The sequence below is a fragment of the Equus asinus genome, chromosome 19 (assembly GCF_041296235.1).
Source record: "Equus asinus isolate D_3611 breed Donkey chromosome 19, EquAss-T2T_v2, whole genome shotgun sequence".
Taxonomy (NCBI): domain Eukaryota; kingdom Metazoa; phylum Chordata; class Mammalia; order Perissodactyla; family Equidae; genus Equus; species Equus asinus.
The window spans coordinates 4,316,217-4,333,965 of record NC_091808.1 but is presented as its reverse complement, the minus strand read 5'-3'; the positions used below and the strand labels follow the sequence as shown (position 1 = coordinate 4,333,965).

Sequence of the window (17,749 nt, the reverse complement as noted above, 5' to 3'; positions counted from 1 at the left end):
GCCCACCACCTCTTGGGTGCCGGCTCTCTCTCAAAGACTCAGTTAGAACAAGAATCCCAGACTTTTTTGGTAAAGGGCCCTATAGCAAATGTTTCAGTCTTCAAGGGACATACCATGACTGTGGTGACCACTTACAGAGAGAAAGCAGCCGATGAGGATATGCAAATGCCGGGAGTGGCTGTGTTCCCACTAAACAGGCAGAAACAGGCAGGGCCCTGTGAGCCATAGCTTCTCCTCCCACATCTTGTTGTAAGACCAACCCTGACCGAGCTGCCTCTTCTGGTACCTGCCATCTCTCTCCATCATCTTGGATCCCAGTCAGCCGGGTACATACCCAGTGCACAGCCCTCGATACCCCAGCCTGGCCAGGCCCCCTTCTGTGGTCTCTGCTCTCAACTGAAGCCCCCTGAGGCCAGACTCAGGACTTTGTTGCGTTTTTCTTTTGCTTTCGTTTTTGTTTCGGCTTGAGCAGGATTCTCCCCGAGCTAACATCTGTGCCAGTCTTCCTCCATGTTGTATGTGGGATGCCCCCACAGCATGGCTGACGAGTGGTGTAGGTCCACACCTGGGATCTGAACCCGCAAAACCCGGGCCACCAAAGCGGAGAGTGCAGAACTTTAACCGCTCAGCCGCCAGGCGGCCCCTTCTGTTTTGGTTTTTTAAGCCCAGTCCGATAGCGTGGGTGAGTGGTGTCGATCTTCCTGAGGATGGAGAAGGTTACACTGCGCCCCTCTCAGCCAGACTGAATCCTTAGTCTTCACTAGCTCTCCCTGAGTTCCCGTCCTGGAGCCAGCCCCTCACCCCTCCTTCTGCCTCTCCCGCCACCAGTTCTGGGGGCCTGACCCTGACAGATCCCCTCGGCCCCCTGTATCCCTCGGGGTTCTTAGGAACCATCTTCCTGAGAAGATCGAGGATCCCAAGTAGCATTTTGTGTTGTTTCTATGTCTGATGTGTCTGTTTAGCTTGTTATAGAATCCTCTACACCTGACACAGGCCTAGGACAGAGGCCATGCCCAGCAGACGCTTGCTAAATGAGTGAGTGGATGAGTGAGCGAATGAATGAATGAGTGAAAGAATGAATAAGTGAGTGAGTGAATGAATGAATGAATGAGTGAGTGAGTGAATGAGTGAATAAATGAATGAGTGAGTAAATGAATGAATGAGTGAAAGAATGAATGAGTGAGTGAGTGAATGAATGAGTGGACTCAGGGAAACTAAAGGCTTATCAGTAGCAGAGTCCAAATTTGAAACAGAAGCTCTGACTCCGAGTGAGGTGTCTTTCCACCATGCCGGTTGCCTCCCAGAAGGATTGGCATAAAAATGGCTTACGTTTCTGTATTTCAGGTGGGAAACGGGATTTTCACCCCCAGGCAGGATGTGGAGGCTGACAGCCCAGCAGATGCTCCGAAGATCTCTGAGAGCCATGCCGTGTCAGCCCCTTTAAGAAGCACAGTGAGCGGGTCTGCCCCTCCCACCACCACCCCTTCCTCTGCCCCCCTCAACCCCTACCAGGCTGGTAAACTGAGGCCAGGCAGAAAGGGAGCTGCTCTTAGATAAACAATCCAGGAAAGTGGTGTCAGCAGGAGGGCGACCAGGCAGGGTGAGATGCAGCTGGTCTAAGTGGCTGAGTGGCAGAGCCCGGGGGGCCTTAGGGGCTTGCCCTCCCATGGGCATAATCCCTCACACACCCAACCCTTCTGGGGCCAGCGACCCTGACCCTGAATCAGCACCCCTGAGGACTCCGGCTGAGCTGAAACCTGACGGTGCCGGGTTCTGCATGTTTGCCTGATGGAGATGGACAGAAACCCCTCACTGCACCTGCTGGGCACAGCCTGATGCTCCAGGAGAGCTGGGAAATTCCCAGGCGGCCTCGTCCCCATGTGCCCCACACATGGTCCACAGCCCCAGCTTCTCAGCTTGGAGATTGACAAAGGGCACCCTGTGCCATCACTTACATCCCACAGTAGGCAGGGTACTCCTGAAGTCATTCTTCACATACCGGAGAGCCAAGCTGGACTTGCCCACAGAGCCACTTCCCAGGAGGACCAGCTTGAACACAAAGGGCTGGCCCGGAGCAGCCCGAGGGCGGGAGGCCCCAGCCACCTGCGCCATGCCCTGCAAAGAGACAGCATTTGAAGGAGGTTGAATGTCTGATGCCAAAGAATCTTAGCAAGTTCACCACCAAGGACGCTGTTTCCCTGGTCCAATGCAGGACAGCCTTGAGCAGAACAGAGCACCAAGTCCGAGATGCCTGGGTTGACACCCCGCTCCACTCTGCACCCCATCTTCTCATCTCTAGAGCGGGGTGAACAATAGCTGCATGGTAGGGCTGTTGTGAGGAACGATGCTGTGTAGGCTTGGAAAGTGTGTCAATGGTGCCCAGCAGGGGCCACAGCATAATTAACGCTGCACACTCTGACAAATAATGATTGCGTGCTACTTGTCACATTGGCTTATTGTCCTCATTCCACTAATTCTCACTGTTTAAAAATCTATTACTTATTCCACAAAGTATCTGAAGCACCTGGCAGATAAAATGCTCTCTCAGGTTTTGGTTTATGGATTAAAGTCAGTGTTTCAAACAAAATACCAAAAAAAGGTTGATGTTCCAGAAACAACTATCTAAAAAAACTTGGTGTTTCAAGGATCTCAAAACATTTTACCCCTTCTCATTGTATCTAAAGTCTCAAAACCCACAGTGATAAGCCCTGGAGAAAAATAGCTCTGTGATCAAAACAAATTTGGGCAAACCCTGCATATTTTTTCATTATAGACAATTTCAGGCACATACCACAACAGAGAGAATGGAGGTCATTCCGATGGACCTCATGCATCCATCATCCATTTCCACAATAATCTGCTGTGGCCAACATTCTTTCCCCACAAGACAGAAACCCACACCACCAAACCCTACCCCCATCAAAGGTTACTTTGAAGCAAATCCCAGACACCCTATTGTTTCATCTGCAAATCCCAATATATATACATATATTCTTTTTTTCTTTGCAATTTACTTCTCAAAGAAGTCAGATCGTCCTGCAGTTTGGGCAAGTAGATTTTGTTGATTGCATCCATGTGTTGTCACTGAATATGTTCCTGTGAACTTTGCATTTTCTATAGCCTGGTGGCTCAGCACAGGAATCTGCTCAGACACAGGCTATCTTTCAGCAAGTGTGCTTCGTGAACGTGGTGTGCATCTCCCCAGGAGCTGAATACTGTCCAGTGGGCTCTTTGTGATGTTAGTGGTCATTGAAGACCACTCCTTGCTTGACTATTTCATTAGGGGGCTGCAAAACAGTGTCATCCTAACGTTTTCACTTTGCGTTCGTTTATTATCTCGGCTGCTTCTAGAGAGAGAAACTTCCCCTAAAAAATATCCAAACCCAACACAGGGACAGCCAGTCCTATGAGCAGAGTCTCCTCTCCCTCCTCGAGAGGGTGGCCCCTCAAGGGTTGGGTGGGAATGGAGGAAGCGAATGGATTTGGAAGAGCAGCCGCAGCCAGCTCTGGTCTGCCCTGTGGGCACAAGAGGAAAAGAAGCAAGTTTGGGATCAAAGTTTCCAAACAAACAGTACTGAGGGTTAAACGCCAACGAGACTGTTCCAAACAGAAAGTGACTGGAGAGCGACAAGGTCTGGCAGAGAAGGGCTCCCGGGCTCTTCCACTCCTTGGGGAAAAGGGGTGCAACTCAGCAGAGCTGGTGGTTGTTGGAAAGTGTGTCTGGAGCCCCATCTTATACCGGAGACCCTCGAGTTTTGCCATCAACTATGACGCTTAGTGGTGGCAGTGGACGTGTTGCAGAGAAGGAATAGGAAGACAAAGTTTTAAATTTTCTACCCATGTTTTTTTAAAGCTGCTCAGGTGATTTCATGGTCTGCTAAGGCTGAGAACCAACGCTGCTGTGATTTTATCTGTTTTCTTCAGGGCTGGGAAAAGAGCCTCTCACATAGTAGGTGCTTAATAAATACCTGAGGGATGAAAGAATGAAGTGAAACATGGGGTACTGTGGAAACACAGAGGAAGGGCAAATGACCCACCAAAAATCAGTGTTTCAGGGGCCAGCCCGGTGGTGTAGGAGTTAAGTAGTTAAGTTCACATGCTTTGCTTCAGCAGCCAAGGGTTCAAGGGTTCGGATCCCGGGCACAGACCCACACACCTCATCAAGTCATGGCGGCATCCAACATAAAATAGAGGAAGACCAGTACAGATGTTAATTCAGGGACAGTCTTCCTGAAGCAAAAAGAGGAAGATTGGCAGTAGACATTAGCTCAGGGCCAATCTTCCTCACCAAAAAAAAAAAAAAAATCAGTGTTTTCAAATATTTGCCCCAACAGAGGACAATTTCTTGGAGCCTGCGGCAGGACATGAGTGACTTGAGAGAGAGCAGGATCTCCCTGAGAGTCAGCTGGGTCGGGTTGGGGGTTGGGGGGTGGCTCTAGGAGCAACACGCTCCAGACAGCAGCCCAGGCCTTCTCGGTTCACAGACCCGGCACCCAGGTGAGGGTCCTAGAGGGACCACTCTCCTCTCCAGAACCTGTCTACCCATGCAAGAACTCAAAGCAATTCCTCCACAGATTTCTGACCCGCTGGCAGAAAACTGAGCTCGAAGGCATAGTAAAATAAACAACATGGACAAACGGGAAAGCACAGGAAAAGCCAGCTGGCCCTCCAGGATTAGAATTTACAGCCTAGCCATTCAACTCTGCCGGCCAAGTGGCAAATCAGAGCCCAGAGTTCTGAAGGAAGCCTCAGAAAGGATAATGAAAAGATGGTGTCTCAAAGTGCGGCTATTTCCAGAGACGGCCCGTCAGCTCCATCGTCAAATAAACCACGGACTTTCCCTTCTGGTGAAGCTGCCAGATCGGCTCGCTTCCCTCTGTTGAAGTTGATGCGGATCTCTCTCCCTCCTCAGCCTCCTGTCTGGTCTCGCAGCTGCCGCCCATACCCCTGATCACGTGTCCAGTCCCCATAAATAGCAGCTGATAAAACAGACAAAAGTCTCTGCCATCATGGGGCCCACAGCTCCCTGTTCCTCTTCTTGGTTGACGTTATCTCGGTTGTTGACTCTCCCTTAATTCGTAGCATTATTTTTTAATGACTGATCTCTCTTGCTGGGCTGTAACCTCTCACAAGAGCAAGGAGAGTACTCATTGAGCACACAGTAGTTGCTCATCAATATCAATATCTCAGGAACACACATGGGAAGAGCTTAGCAAGAAGGCATGACTGGGCAGACATGCTGTTTCCACCATGTGGTTTGCACAGCCAGTCAAACCCAAGGCAGCAGTGAATCTGAGTAACTGAGTAAAGAAAGAACAGAAGGGCCTCCAGCAGGCACTGAGAGCGGCTTCGAACTGGCCACTCAGCCCCGAGTGGCCGAGAAAAGCTGTAAGTTACATTCTTTAAGGCCACCCTGCACAGGAACTCAGATGAGGCTGCGGGGGTGGGACTGACTGAGCCTAAGGGGCTGGCCACCTTCACAGAGGAGCAGAGTGGGATGCTCCTGGACCCCTGCACTCTTGGGCTGCACAGAGCCTTCTATGGAAGCTGAGCAAGGAGCCTCCGGGGCCCTGGTGTCATCCCCCTCTCACAGAGAGGCCCAAAATCTTTTCTAAAACAAAGACACAGAATTCAAAGCCAGAGCAGGCTGCCTTCATGTTCACACTGGATCCAGTGGGGGTGAGCATGATTTCAGCCACTTACAGAGAGCGGCATGACGAACTCCCACATTAAGAACAGCGGTACAATAAGCCTGTCCTGGCAGCCGCCAGCCTGGACTCATTAATCAAAACAACATAAGCTCTAACTTATAAATCACGCTTTTTTTTTTTTTTTTTTTGCCGAACTCAGAGAAACAGAATACAGTGATGGTTTCCAGGGTGTGTGGGGTGGGGAAAATGAGGAGATATTGGTCAAGGGGTACAGATTTCCAGTGATAACAGATGAGCAAGTTCTGGAGATCTAATGCACAGCATGGTGATTCTAGCAAATAATACTGTATTGGATGCTTGAAAATTGCCTAGACAGTAGATCTTAAATGTTCTCACCACAAAAAAGAAATGGTAATTATATGACAGGGCGGAGGCGTTAGCTAACACTATGGTGGCAATCATTTTGCACCATATAAATGTATCAAATCAACATGTGATACACTTAAACTTACACAATGCTATATGTCAATTATATCTCAATTAAGCCGGAAAAAAGGAACACTTTTAAGAATGGAATTTCTGAGCTTTCTGTGCCACCCCAGGCTAATACCTTGTTTCTCGCTGGAAGCACTGAAGGCACGTGCTTAGAAGAATTATTCCGTTGATCTGTGCCGTAATCTTACAAAGAAAGAAAGTTCTCACACACCTACAGCGATGCTTTGGCAAGTATTTGGAGACACCCCTTCAAGTTTTCTTTGCCATTTATTCACCCAGATTAATAAAACTCTTAAGCCAAGAAAATCTTTAGCCCAAAACATGTCTGAATTAAAAAAATAGGTGGAATACGAATGAATGTGTCATTACTGTGACAACACAAACCAGTATCTTATTCCTTTGACAATGATACATCTCTTTATTTAAAGATATTATTCTACTATAAATGTAAACACGTCATTGTCCATATGAAAAAACTCAAATTATCCATAAGGCGACACCCTTACTACAACCAGGGCAGGTACTTTGCCTACTTTCTTCTAGTTTTTTTTTTTTTATGAATCTTAAAAACAAACAAACCATAGTTTTAACATAAAACTACGTATGCAACCTTTAAAAAAAAAATCTTCACATTATATCAAAGGCAGTTTTCCACATCACTATATATGCTATATACGCATTCAACACATATATGTTTAACAACCATGTAACGTTCCTACAACTATGGCAACTTGCTGAATCATTTTGCTGTTGCTGGCTTTTTGCTTGGCTTTCATCTTCTTTCTGTAATAAATCAGACTGCAGGAAGCATTTTCATGTATAACTTTTTGCGTGATTACACGTTGTAAGCTGTCGATAATCAGAGCTTGGCGCCCTCTGTTCAGAGAGCAAATTGAAAACGTGACACCTGAGCTGCCTCCAGACTTCGATCAAGACTGGGTTGTCTGAAGTCTTTCTGAACACAAAGGTGTTCTCAGGGACGCGGTATTCGTGCTGAGGGTTCTGGAGACCCTCTCCACGCATCATGATTTGGGGCTTCTCCATTTCTCACAAGCTCATCTCCCTGCCACCAAAGGGAAAAATGATTGCAAATCCAAACTAGCCTTTTTTTTTGTAAGGAGGGGAGTTTCTAGGGAAGGGTCGGTTTGCTGAGTCCATTGTCCTGATGTCCCTCGCCCGGGTGTAGGGAGCACCGAGATACTGCGCAGCTGTTTGCTCCAGTGTCAGCCTGCATGAACGGAGCATCTCGACCCCTTTGAAATGCGTCCCTCAAAGTGACTCCCCAAATGATGCTTCATTACCAGCGGTTCACATATAAGGCTTTTAACTGGAATTTTCCCCGAAGGCCACTATTTAAATAGGAATCTCCTTCTGGGAACCTGACCTAACTAGCAAGAAATCAGGATCCAAACAAGGCCACCTCGGGCCACATAGAACAAACTCCTGCCCTCTCACTGTACCCTTTTGTGTGCATGAGGGCACAAACACAGACGCTCGTGCAAACACACAAAGACACACACAGACACTCACAAAAATACACACAGACACAAACACACACAGACACACACAGATACACACAGACACAAACACACATGCACACACACACACTCTGCAAAGTGCACAGAAGTTTAAGCAAGGACTCACGTGTTCCCCAGGCCTGCTCACTTCCAGGGATCCTGACTGCTGGGCATTCTGGGTCCCGCAGGGCAGCTCCCTGTCTCCTTTCTCCCTCCTTCTGGCCTGGGAAAACTTTGCTTCCCTCCACAGACAGGCTGGGGCGGTGGCCACAGCAGTCGGGACACGTGGAGAAAACAGGTAAGAAGCAGCAGCCCCTGGCCAAGACGGTGCCCAGCCCTCCGCCCCCAGGTCAAACCTCCTCCCACCAGGTCTCAGGGCAAGGTGCATGGTGCACGGTGGTCACGTGGTCCCCTGGGGCAGGGCAGGAAGGACTGTGAAGCGGTGCTCCAGGAGCACCTGGGCACCCGGCCGGAAGTACTCTCCTGTCCAGTGGTTGCTGTCCCACAGCTCCTGCTGGGTTTCTCAGCTTTGTCACAGGTCTCATTTCAATGCCAAAGATTTCCCTTGCTCCTTCCTGGGAGCTCTATGGATCTTTGCTGCCCTTGAAACTAACAGCCCAGAAGAGAAGGAAGTATTTCCGTCAAATGAATGCATTCCTTCCAGGGGCAGCTGGGAGCCAGCTCTCGCGGGGCCCTGCATCTGCACCAGGCACAGGCTGGGCTGGGCTGGTCCAGGGTCAGACGACTGGATCCTGGCTGGATGCCACCTGGGGTCTAGGGGCTGTGTTTCTCTAAGGCTCTCTCCCAGCTTTGTCACCCTCCAACCCGACTGTGTGCCTCCTCGCTTCCTCAGGTGTGGGAGGGTCCGGGTGCAGGACTGAGGGAAGCAGACCTCCTCCTGGGCCTCCCTGATTCCTCACGCAACTCTGGTCAAGGAATTTCCTGGCTCAGTGGCAACGAAATAGCCTCTTCAAGATAAGATTTTTGGAGTCTCCAAGCATGCTGGGGAGGGGCGTTGGCCGGTTGCCGAGGAAGGTAGAAATTCATGGGCCATGAATGTCAGTCCGCAGAGTCAGTGCACAAGAAGCTAGCCTCCTTTATGTTCTCATAACTCACCTTGACTTCAGTGGGGGCTCCCGCCCCCCCAGGCGGCTGGGAGACAAGCTCAGTTATCCCTGTGGTTTCCACAGACCCTGAGGCTTATTAGGGTCTTACGTTGGAGGGGACATCTGTGCCAGGTCCCTACTGGGCTCTTCAGTGTGAGCTCTTCTGGATACTCCAAAGGGGAAGCCAGTCTCAAACATCCCCTCCTCACAGTGCCATGAGGTCACCAGCCACACTCCCCACCCAGGTCTCCAGCATCCATCTCAGAGAGGAGCAGGAGCAGGAAGACGAAGGCGTCTGAAAGCCAGGACACTTCCCTGAGTCCTGTCCATCACTGCAGGACAGCAAGTTCACAGGGACGGACTGAAGTTTAGGATCCACACCCCACTCCCCTCAATTTCCCAGTGGAAGAGGGCTCCTGCAGAAGGTCTAGATAATTAATATGAAATAAAACTACATTAAGAATTCTGGGACTTGTGGCCCCAGAACCCTCAGGACTGCACCAAGGTGAGGGCATGCTGCTCCAGGAGCTCAGAGGAAAGAGCCCCAAGTTTACAGCACTCCTACCACAGCCCCCGAGGGGGACCAACACAGCACCTCCAGCAACCCCTGAGTGGACAGGGGCTCAGGGCTTGTGTAGGTATCCACCTGTGTGTGACAAAAGTCCACAAACACAGAGACTTACAACAACACACGTTTATCGTCTCAGTCTCTGTGGGTCAGGAGTGTGGGTATAACTTACTGGGTCGTCTGCTCTCAGGGTCTCACAGGCTGAAGTCAAGGTGTCAGCCAGGCTCCATCCTTTCTGGAGACTGACATGTACTCCAAGCTCATGTGGTTTTGGCAGAATTCAGCTCCTTGTTGTTGTAGGACTGAGGTTCTGTTTCCTGCTGGCTGTCAGCCAGGTCCACTCTCAGCTCTTAGAGGCCACCTGCAGTTCCTTGTCATGTGGTCCCCTCACAGAGCCTCTCACACATGGCTACTTGCTTTTCCAAAGCCAGCAGCAGAGCCCTGATTTCTGGACTCTCTTTTCCTGGGCTCGCCTGATTAGGTCAGGCCCACCAGACACCATCCCCCTTTTCATTATCTCGTAATCAACTGATGCGGGACCTTAGTTACATCTGCAGAAACCCCTTCTGCCTTTTGCCATATAAAGTAACCCAATCTCAGGAGTGACGTCCATAGTCCATCGTCCATCGTATCCACAGCCCTGGGCACATTCAAGGGGAGGAATTATACAGGGTGAGGACAACAGGGGATGGGAATCTTGGAGGCCATCTAGAATTCTGCCTACCCTAGTGCCTGAGCTGAGGCACGCACAGGGAGAGCATGCCCCGCCCAGGTGATACAAAGGGAAATTGCCCATCAGCACCCCGCTGGCGGATGGCGAGGAACCACCCCAAACAGCCTGACCCCTTCCCACCTCGTCAACACCAGGGGCACCGTGAGAGGCTGGAACTCAGACACTCAGCAGTGCCTGGGGGCTGATCACTTCTCCGGTCCTGGGGTTGCACAACACAGCCCGTAATCTGGGTGGGTCTTTTCCCTGCAACCTGCAGGATCCTCCCACAGGGGCCTCGGCAAGTCATTCCCCTTCCGGACATCTGCTCCCTCACCTCCAATGTAAGGGGGTTGGGCCAGGTGGCCCCAAACCTCCCTTCACCTCTGGCCTCTGTGATACCACCTACCACCAAGAGCACGTACCATGAGGGGGGCCCTGGCGCCCTCACATTTAAATCAGAAGATGAATACCCTGCGGATGCGTGGAGTCAGGGCTCAGGCACAAACCACCCTCCTGGCGGGAGGATGGAGTCTTAGAATACAGACACTGGGACCACAACCCCACCGAGACGTGGGAAGAGGCACACCAGGATCATCATTGCTTGCGGTGGAAATTAGGCAAAAACATTACATAAGCAATTTACTTAGGTGACCATAATTAGTGTTATTTTTATGTAGGTATACCAACTTTTAACTTTCTCTCTTGGCATTTTATCAACTTTCCTGTATTAGCATTAACAGGGAGAATTTCCGCCACGCCACTCCATCAGGCTGCACATCCAGACATGCACACTGATGTGCACAGGTTCCCCTTTGGAAAGAAAAGCAAAATTACTGAATTTTGGAGCCAGAAGGGCCCCTGGGGATTATCAGGTCTGAGCACCCACCCAGGGTCTGCAGAATCTCTGCAACACCCCTGCCAACTGATTCTTCAGCTTCCGCTCAAATGTCCACAGTGACGGAGGACTCTGCTCCCTGAGGCAACTCGTTCCCGTGGGTTCCTTTCCACCGACACCGGCCTTTTGCAACTTTCCTCTCATCTGCCTCCTGGGGTCGCTTGGTGAACACCTCCCCGACTGCTGCATAAACAGCTCTGAGATTTTCAAAGCAGTTATCAGGGCTTGTAGCAGACATGGTCAACCGCCCGCCCAGACCCACGGCCCCTGGCCCTGTGTGAAGAGACCCCCAGTGTGGCTCAGATTGTTAATGCATCTCCTTTGTGGTAGACGTGGCTGGTGACCTCGCCCTGGGGATCTGTGGGGAAGAGGTACCCCTCTTCCTCCTTGGGGCTTCCTTACAGAGTGGTCGTTAAGGAGCAAACTCAGAGCATGATGGTTATCTGAGGTGCAGATCTTCCAGAATGTTCTTATCTCCTAAGGCCTTTGAGATAAGCAGGATGGTCGCCAGCCCTCGAAACCTTCACCCTTGCTTATCTCAATGGAAAATTCCAGCAGGGGTTTCTGAACACTGAGCTGAATTCCTCAGCTCAACAATCCGTTTGGTGCATGGAAACCCGCCAGGCTGGGCAGATCACGGGGGAGCAAAGTCCTGCCGAGGCGCTGGGGGCCGGCCCAGGGCCGTGCAGGTCCTAACAGGGCAGAGGACACGTACAGAAGAGGCAGCTCACGTGGCCAGATGGAAGGGGAGGGTCAGCGAGGCTCCTCCCAGGAGGAAATGTTGGCCCGCGGATGGACAGACAGATGGACAAGAAACTTGTCCAACAGCCAAGACGAACAGGGCATTCTGAGCCCCAGAAGCAGTATGAGTACCCTGTGGGGGCCTGGATCAGCATGTTGTGGGGGCACTTGGGGACACTGTCAGCGAGGGTGGAGTCTGCAAGGGGAGCCCAGAATGTGAGGGTGGAGAGGTCTCAACCAATTCCATCAAGACTAGAAATATAGCAAAAGCAAAGTAGCTACCTTTTATTGAGTACCTACTGTGTGCCAGGCTCCGTGCTAAGCTTTGACTTGGGGGGGTCTGATTTCATCCGCAGCCCCATCCTGTGAGCCACACCCCAGAGGGCGCTCTGCTGGCCAGCTTCCCGCCATGTCCCTCTCACGGGTGAGGAGTTCACAGCCCACCTCCCATTTCTAGATCACACTCCCAGACCCTGAGACCTCAGAATTCCCTGCCCAAGTAGCCCCAAGCCCACTTCCAGGGCCGCAGCGGCCTCTGTGCTGGGTCCACCCTCCCAAAGCAAACCACGCCCCCCCCCCCCAAGTGCACCAGGCCCCTCGCAGCCAAGAAGAAGCTGTTGGTGCACAGTGTGGTTGGAGAGACAGGGAGATCCCATAAATGAAGGAGCTGGATATGTTCCCAGATCAGAGACTAAACATCATGCAGTTGACACTGCGCCTAACCCGACTGAATTTAACTCAGTGTGAGTTACCATTTCATTAAGATGCCTGATAAAACTGATAACAATCTATCTACACAGCATGGCCTGTTGGAGCCTGGCCTGAGAACCTAGACCTCACTTCTGGTCTAGCGGGATAACATGCTTTAACTTTGAAGTTCACCACTTATAAATAAATGCTTTGAGCACAACCTATGACAGCGACGAATTACTTTTTAAATTACCTTTAGCTGTTGGGTTGTGTTTCTTTAAAGGTAAAACCAAGCCACGCTCGGGCCATGTGGGGCCCTGGGGTTGGTATAGGTTCAACATCTATTTATAAGTAGGGGGTTGCCCCCATACACAGGCTCCTACACGGTACATTTTACTCTCTGATCCGTAAGTCTTCTGAAATAAGTGACGGGTTTGTGTTCACTCCCATGTTGGAAATCAGGACTAGCCTCTGAGTTGCAGACTGATCCGTGCTCTAGCAACAGCTGCAGCTCTGGGGACAATTCCTCACCCTGATGGACAGGCAGCTAGAACCCTCCATCTCATCTCCCATGGTTACAGGGCTGACTGCTTACTCCAGGATGGTTCCCTAACATCCAACACTGGTCCCTTTCCGCTCTGACTCACCTTCATCCATCTATGGGAGGACAGTGAGCACAGAGCAGTGGGTTATCCCCCCCCCCCCCAACTGGAGCTCACCCTACAAGAGGCAGCAGCAGAAGGGACAGAGATGGCAGGACTGGAGGCTATGGTCACCCCCCAGCATGAGCAGGGATGGGAACAGCTCGTCAGGGGCATGGACAAGCAGATGGAGCAGCAATAACATGGACCCTGCACGATCAGCCAGGCCACTTGACGTCTCCACTAAGTCGTCCCATCGAGGCTTCAGATTCAACATGCTACAAACCACACGCTGGCTCTTCCTGCCCAGATGTGCTCATCCCCCAAGCTTCCTCCTTCCAGGAAAAGACTCACCCAACGACCCAGGTCAGAATACTGGGAGTCATCCTCGTCCCCAATGCCTGCACTCAACCCACCGCCACGTCCTCCCCATTGTTCCTTGGCAGATTTCCCAAAGCCGTCCACTTCTCTCCACCTCCTCTACCGCCAGTGTTTGGAAGGGAGTCACATGCCAAAGGTCCTCTTCCCTTACTCTGGCTTCAGTTCACTCCAAGTCCCCAGAAAGGTTGAAAAGTTCCGATGGTAAAAGCACGTTTTTCAGGAATGGAGATTTGCTCTCCCTTTTCCCTCCCCAATCCAGCCAGACCATCTGCTTATCTTTCATCCCTTGGGGATTATTTCTCATCTACCCTCTGACCCTGCAAAGAGGCAGCCAGCTCCAGGATAAAAAGCCTGGGTCAGAGGTCAGACAGGTTGAACCCAAGGTCCAACACTTTCTGGCCATGACCTTGGTCAGGCAATCTCATCTCTCAACCTCAGTTTCCCCTTTGTTAAAGAGAAGATATTATTACTTAGTTTTTAAGGTTATTGTGAAAATTAACAACAATAAAGGAAAATAGTCTGGCATGCGTCATCATCATTTAAGCAGTAATGTTTCAGAAGAACTTCAGTCTTTCCAAAGCTCATTGTTGCTGGAGTCCTGGGTCTGGCACTCACAGACCTTGCACGACCTGAGGCCTGACCACTGTCCTCTGACCTGGTCCCAAAGCCTATTTCCAAATCTACTGGGCTAACCTGCCTTACGCATAGTACACTCCTGGTCCTCCTAGCCTTGGCTGTTGTCACTGGCCTTGACCACCTATCTTGACCAGCTTGACCTTGGCCAACTACCCCCAGGGTCTCTCCTCCGGGTCACTCTCCATCTGGGGAGCTCTCATCCCCCAGCTTCCTTGGATTAGACTTGGCTGACATGCAGCTGCACGCCACTGTCCCCTACTGGCATAAAAGCCCTCGGGAACTGCAGTATTCAAGCTAAGAAAGAGCAGTCACATACCAAAGTGTGCCTTTTCTCTCCAAAATCATCAGCAACAGAATGCAACTGGAGATGCACAGGGTTTGGGATCAGACAGACCTGGGCCCCCACCTCTGCTGCATCATTTACTTGGGCAACGTCTTAATGGTTCTTGGGACCTTCATCTGATTAATTCCTCCAACAACCTACTCTAACACTTCCTTCCAGCATCGCTGGTCACCTCGCTCCAGAGCAAGCTCCCTGACAAGTTAGTTTTCCTCTTTTCTTTTCCTTCAAGGACAGGACCTGGGTCTTGAAATTTTCTTCTATTTCTCAAGGTACCTAAAGGGTAGCTGATGAGCTGCAACTACACTTGTTGACTTAAAATAAGGGAATAGGAAAGATATTGTTTACTAAGTGCTTCCTAGGCACCGTGCTCAGTGTTTATATAAATCACAACGATGGGTCTTCACAACAACCAGGGGCAGGTAGATATGGATGTCCCCATTTTATCAGTGAGAAAATTTGGGGCTCCGAGAGATTAAGCGCATCCCCCAATGTTATGCAGCTGTTGAACCAGGATTCAAATCCACATCTTTCTTAACCACTACACCAAACACTCAAATGCAGAAGCCAAACCATAAAGGGAAATAATGCCTACCTGCACACTAAGTCCACCTGTCTAACAATAAAAACCGCACGCACGAAACCACAATACATGCAAAACCTGGAGGAAATAACTGCATTATAGATGTTGCTTTAAAATCTTTCATCTATAGGGGCCGGCCCGGTGGCACAGTGGTTAAGTTCGCAGGCTCCACTTCAGTGGCTCGAGGTTCACTTGTTCAGATCCTGGTTGCAGACCTATGCACCGCTTATCAAGCCATGGTGTGGCAGTCGTCCCACATATAAAGTAGAGGAAGACGGGCATGTCTTCCTTAGCAAAAAAAGAGGAGGATTGGCAGCAGATGTTAGCCCAGGGCTAACCTTCCCCCCCCCCCCCCCCCCGCAAAAAATCTTTCATCTACAAAAATGCTGACCCATCCTTGGAAAAATGAACAAAGCTCACAACCAGGCAATTCACTAAAAATGAACCATAAATGTGCAGTAAGCACAAGCAAAAATCCCTGACCTCACCAGTGTATACAGATGCTGATTCAACAACACGGAGATCAGATCAACAAAGAATCTCAATACCCACCGTTTGGCAAAGGAGCAGAGACACTTCCAGAAACTGCTACTGAGAAAGTCCAGCAGCAGAGTTTTCTGGGGGCCAAACTGCCACTACATGTGAACATGCTCAAGGGCAAGCTGCAACTATGTATCAACGAGCTAGAGAACAATGCAGCCTTTGACTCAGCTGTGGTCTCACACTCCGAAAGCACCTAGAACCCAGAGGGGAGATTCGAGGAAATGACTCAGTCCTTTAGTTCAGCAGTGGCTTCTAGCTATACTTCATCTGACAGTACAGTGACTCACCCTTGTGCCCAGCCCGCCATGGCACACACAAGGAGCCCTTGTGCAAACTCAAAGCCGAGAGCACAGGAAGGTGGGGGGAGCTGGCCGGAATTCAGCTCGGGTTCGAATAAACATCAGAGACCCGAGATACTTAAATCTGAGGGGCATCTGAGCCCAGGCTGTTAGGTTTCCCTTCCTTTTCCTTTTTCGTGGTTCCTCAGCCTTTGTTGTGATTCCTTGATTGACCTCCCTAAGAAAGAGGCTCCGGAAGAGACCCACTCCAGCACCCACCCCCCCCCCCCAAACCTGGAGGCTCCTTGGAGGGGCCACCTTCCACTCCTGAGAGCCTTGGGTGGAGCAACCAAAGGAAGAGGCCGCAGGCTGCTGTGCTCGCGTTCTCCCCAGGGTAAGTGTGGGGGAGAGGAGAGGGGACTCAACCAAGATGTTCACCGTTCAGAGGGAGCCAGGCAGGACCAAAGGAAGATCCAGGCACGTGGAAAAGCCCGCTCCCATAAACAGTGGAGAAAGAGGGCTTTCCCCCTCCCAACCCTTGTGTATTAGTTTACCAGTGCTGCTGAAACAAACACCATGGACTAGGTGGCTTCAAGAAGGCAAATTTGTTGCCTCACTCTTCTGGAGGCTGCAAGTCCAAGATCCAGGTGTCAGCAGGGCTGGTTCCTTCCGAGGCTGTGAAGGAGAATCTGGGGGAGGCCACTCTCCTGCTTCTGGTGGTTTGCTGCAATCTTTGGCGATGTTTGGTTCAGAGAGCATCAGTTGCACCTCTGCTTCCAAATTGACAGGGAGTTCTCCCTGAGAGGGTGTGTCTGTGTCCCTACTTCGTCTTTTCATAAGCCCTAACACTAAACCTACAGAGGCCCCTAACCATAACCGAAACCCGGAGCCTCACCCTCACCCTAACCAAAACCCTAGCCCTAACCCGAAGTCGAAACCTAACACTAACCCTTACCCTCACCCTCACAGACACGCTCACCCTCAGCCTAAGACTAACCCTAACCCTAGCCATAGCCCTAACCCTAACCCTAACCGTAACCCTAGCCCTAACCCTAGCCCTAGCCCTAACCCAAACCCTAGCCCTAACCCAACCCCTAGCCCTAACCCTAACCCTAACCTGTCACATTGGATTAGGACCCACCATAACAAGCTCACTCTAACTTGATTACCTCTGTAAAGACCCTATCTCCAAATACGGTCACTTACTGAGACGCTGGGGCTTAGGACTCCAAAATACAAATTCTGGAAGGGACACAATTCAACCCATAACACCTTGGGTCATAATATTCATGAGACAGTCAGCGAACGTGCTTTTGTGTAGAGCTGTCTCCCGCATGAAAAGCAGATTGGGCGTTTGCCCCAGGCTTGGGCCTCTGGGGGTTCCTGAACCAAGAGCATGCCTTTAGACTCTAGGCGCTTGTACTGGGTTGAAGAGGGTTCCCCAAAATTGGTGTCCAAGGAACGCCAAGGGTTGCCCGCAACCACCAGAAGCTGGAGCGGGGCACAGAACAGATTCTCCCTCAGCGCTGCCAGAAGGAGCCAGCGCTGCCGACACCTTGATTTCCAGGCCTCCACAACTGTGAGATGATAAATTTCTGTCGTTTTTAAACCACCCGTTCTGTGGTCATTTGTGAAATCAGCTCCAAGAAACTAATACAGAACTTAACCAAATCCGCGCCCTTTGGGAGGATAATAGGCCAACACAGAACATCAGACCAAGCCTGGGGTCCTCTGAGCACGGCCCCACGTGACAGCACAGGTCACAGGCTGATGATGCTGGCCCCAGTTAGACTCCCCCCACCCCCCAGGCCCCAGCTGACGGATGCTGTGCACAAAGTTTACCCAACAGAGACAGTGGTTGTAACACAAATGCACTCTCGCTATGCCACTTGTTTGTTCCAAATGACTAACTAGGACAATTACATTCTCTGGTTAAGCATTTGGCCACAAGAGCAGAAACCAAGAAGGCAGA

The 17,749-nt window shown here is 50.7% G+C and overlaps 1 protein-coding gene across 1 annotated transcript in view; it reads right to left on the bottom strand.

Moving 5' to 3' along the window:
* RAB17 (RAB17, member RAS oncogene family) overlaps positions 1-8,447 on the bottom strand; it is a 30,901-nt gene extending 22,454 nt beyond the window's left edge. Inside the window, exons 1-2 of the mRNA XM_014842789.3 lie at positions 7,791-8,447; positions 1,956-2,115 (exon numbers count right to left, since the gene is read on the bottom strand). Of these exons, the coding sequence (XP_014698275.2) occupies positions 1,956-2,115; positions 7,791-8,051 (421 nt within the window). The 5' untranslated portion in view covers positions 8,052-8,447. The remainder of the gene's footprint in view (positions 1-1,955; positions 2,116-7,790) is intronic.
* Positions 8,448-17,749: the final 9,302 nt, after the last annotated feature.